This window comes from Penaeus japonicus, unplaced genomic scaffold (assembly GCF_977035675.1).
Source record: "Penaeus japonicus unplaced genomic scaffold, GWHDUDI00000001_assembly GWHDUDI00000040, whole genome shotgun sequence".
In the NCBI taxonomy this organism is placed as follows: domain Eukaryota; kingdom Metazoa; phylum Arthropoda; class Malacostraca; order Decapoda; family Penaeidae; genus Penaeus; species Penaeus japonicus.
In genome coordinates, this window is record NW_028234442.1 from 8012137 (window position 1) to 8014636 (window position 2500).

At 44.2% G+C, this 2500-nt stretch overlaps 1 protein-coding gene across 1 annotated transcript in view; it reads right to left on the reverse strand.

Annotated features, from left to right (window-relative positions):
* Ublcp1 (Ubiquitin-like domain-containing C-terminal domain phosphatase 1) overlaps positions 1-2500 on the reverse strand; it is a 10158-nt gene that overhangs the window by 6872 nt on the left and 786 nt on the right. The window contains exon 2 of the mRNA XM_086534240.1: positions 1197-1255. Coding sequence (XP_086390366.1) covers positions 1197-1255 — 59 coding nt within the window. The remainder of the gene's footprint in view (positions 1-1196; positions 1256-2500) is intronic.

Below are 2500 nucleotides of genomic sequence, written 5' to 3' on the forward strand. Positions count from 1 at the left end.
CTTCCACCTCCACCTCCACTTCCTCCTCTTCCTCTTCCTCCACCTCCATCTCCACCTCACCTCACCTCCACCTCCTCCTCCTCCATCTCCTCCTCCTCCACCTCCACCTCCAGCTTCACCTCCACCTTCACTTCTACTTCCACCTCCACTTCCACTTCCATTTCCACCTCCACCTCCACCTCCACCTCCACCTCTACTTCCACTTCCTCCTCCACCTCCACTTCCTCCTAAACTCCACCTCTCCTCCACCTCCACCTCACCTCCATCCTCACTCCCTCCTCCTCCACCTCCACTTCTCCTCCTCTCCTCTCCATCCCTCCACCTTACCTCTCACCTCCACCTTCACTTCCACTTCCACTTCCACTTCCACTTCCACCTCCACTTCCACTTCCACCTCCACCTCCACCTCCACCTTCATCTCTACCTCCACCTCCACCTCCACTTCCTCCTCCACCTCCACCTCCACCTCATCCGTCTCCATGTCATCCACCTCCTTTTTACTTGTATTGTTGCTGATCACAAGGGAAAATTGTCTGTTATTCTGGAGGTGTTTCCAGAGGCACCACCCCTTTTTAATTGTTTAATCATGTTGCAATGGTAATGGTATGTATGTGTGTGTGTGTGTGTGTGTGTGTGTGTGTGTGTGTGTGTGTGTGTGTGTGTGTGTGTGTGTGTGTGTGTGTGTGTGTGTGTGTGTGTGTGTATGAATATATGTATGTGTATGAATGTATGCATGTATGTATGTATGTATGTATGTATGTATGTGTATGAATGTGTGTATGTATGAATATATGTATGTGTATGTATGTATGTATGTATGTATGTGTATGAATGTATGTATGTATGTATGTATGTATGTATGTATGTATGTATGTATGTATGTATGTATGTATGTATGTAGGTAGGTATATACTTATGTAAGTAGGTAGGCATGTATGAAACATAGGTATGTATGCATGCAAGTAACTACGTATCTTACATATATATATCATATATATACATTTATACTTTACACCACGTACTCAAAATTCTGACACTTCGCCACTTTGTACGCAAACCCTTCACAAGCCCCCACATCACATCCCCCCCCACCCCGATCTGTGACTCCCTCACGCCTAGCCTTCACAGCGACTACCTCGCGCAAATCCCAAGCCTACCGTTTCACTCCTCCCGTCGCCAGCCCCTGGGGTACTCACTTTGGTTCCTGGTCTGAGGCTGAGGGCTGACATTTTGGTGCTGTCATCTGGAGCCTTTCCTGGAAGGGAAGAGGAAAGAGAATGGAGCAGGTGCTGGTAATGGTGGTAATGGTGGTGATGGTGGTAATGGTGGTGATGGTGGTAATGGTGGTGATGGTGGTAATGGTGGTGATGGTGGTAATGGTGGTGATGGTGAGAATGCTTGTAAAGGTAGCAGTGGTGGTGGTAGTAGTAGTGGTGGTGGTAATGGTAGTGGTAGTAGTAGTGGTGGTGCTGGTAGTGGTAGTGGTAGTGGTAGTGGTGGTGGTGGTGTTAAATGGTTGTAGTAGTGGTAGTGGTAGTAGTGGTGGTAGTGGTAATGGTAGTGATAGTAGTAGTATTAATGGTAGTGGTGGTGATAGTAGTAGTGGTGGTAGTAGAAGTGTCAGTGGAAGTGGTGGTGGTAGTAGTAGTAGTGATGGTAGTGGTGGTGGTGTGCAAGTCTTTAAATACATAAATCAGTAGTAATACTTTTAAAACTATATCAAAATGGACCAAGGATATGAAGAACTTGTTTCTGAATACCAGGGGAGTTGGCAAAGTCCGAATGGTATTTGACAGAACCATCCTCTCAACCAAGCTTAATCCTATTTCCGTCTTGGAGAGCCACAAAGTGCAGGGGAAACAGGACTGTCAGATTCTACAACACTTTCCACAAATGACATTTCCCTTAAAATTTGAAAATGAAGAAGCTACAATTTTTAGCAAATAAATAACTACCAGTCATAAGTTGCAGTAAATTTCAACAAGTAAGTCAAAGCAATATTTCCATGTCACTTACTTTGATTCAAACTTAACATGACCTGTTTTTTTGAAATCTTGAAATTCAGCTACAGTGACTTGCTTTGATGCAGATGTTGTACCATTGATGGAATTTTGTCCCTACAACTACAGAAACCACGGAGCTAGGTTTGCAATCTATCAACAAGTAAGGCACCAGTTCAAGCTCCATCTTCTTGGGAACTTCTCATCATTTTTGGCCTTTGCCCTAGCACAGAGACTGGAGCTACGATGACACAGACACAATCACTACCATGTATTTCATTAACATTACCAAATAATAGTATTTGTTCTAAACAAAACCACCCGTCAAGCAACGACTATTAACTCCTTCTTTTGGCAAACATCAACAAAACTTTGCCATATATATTCTGGACTAATTCCTTGGTTGTTGCTTAATCTTGCCAGAATTTTGGTTGTAGAAGGCTGTTAAGTTGCACTGCATTGCAGAAAGCCAATCCCAACGACTGTCTCCCGACTCAAGT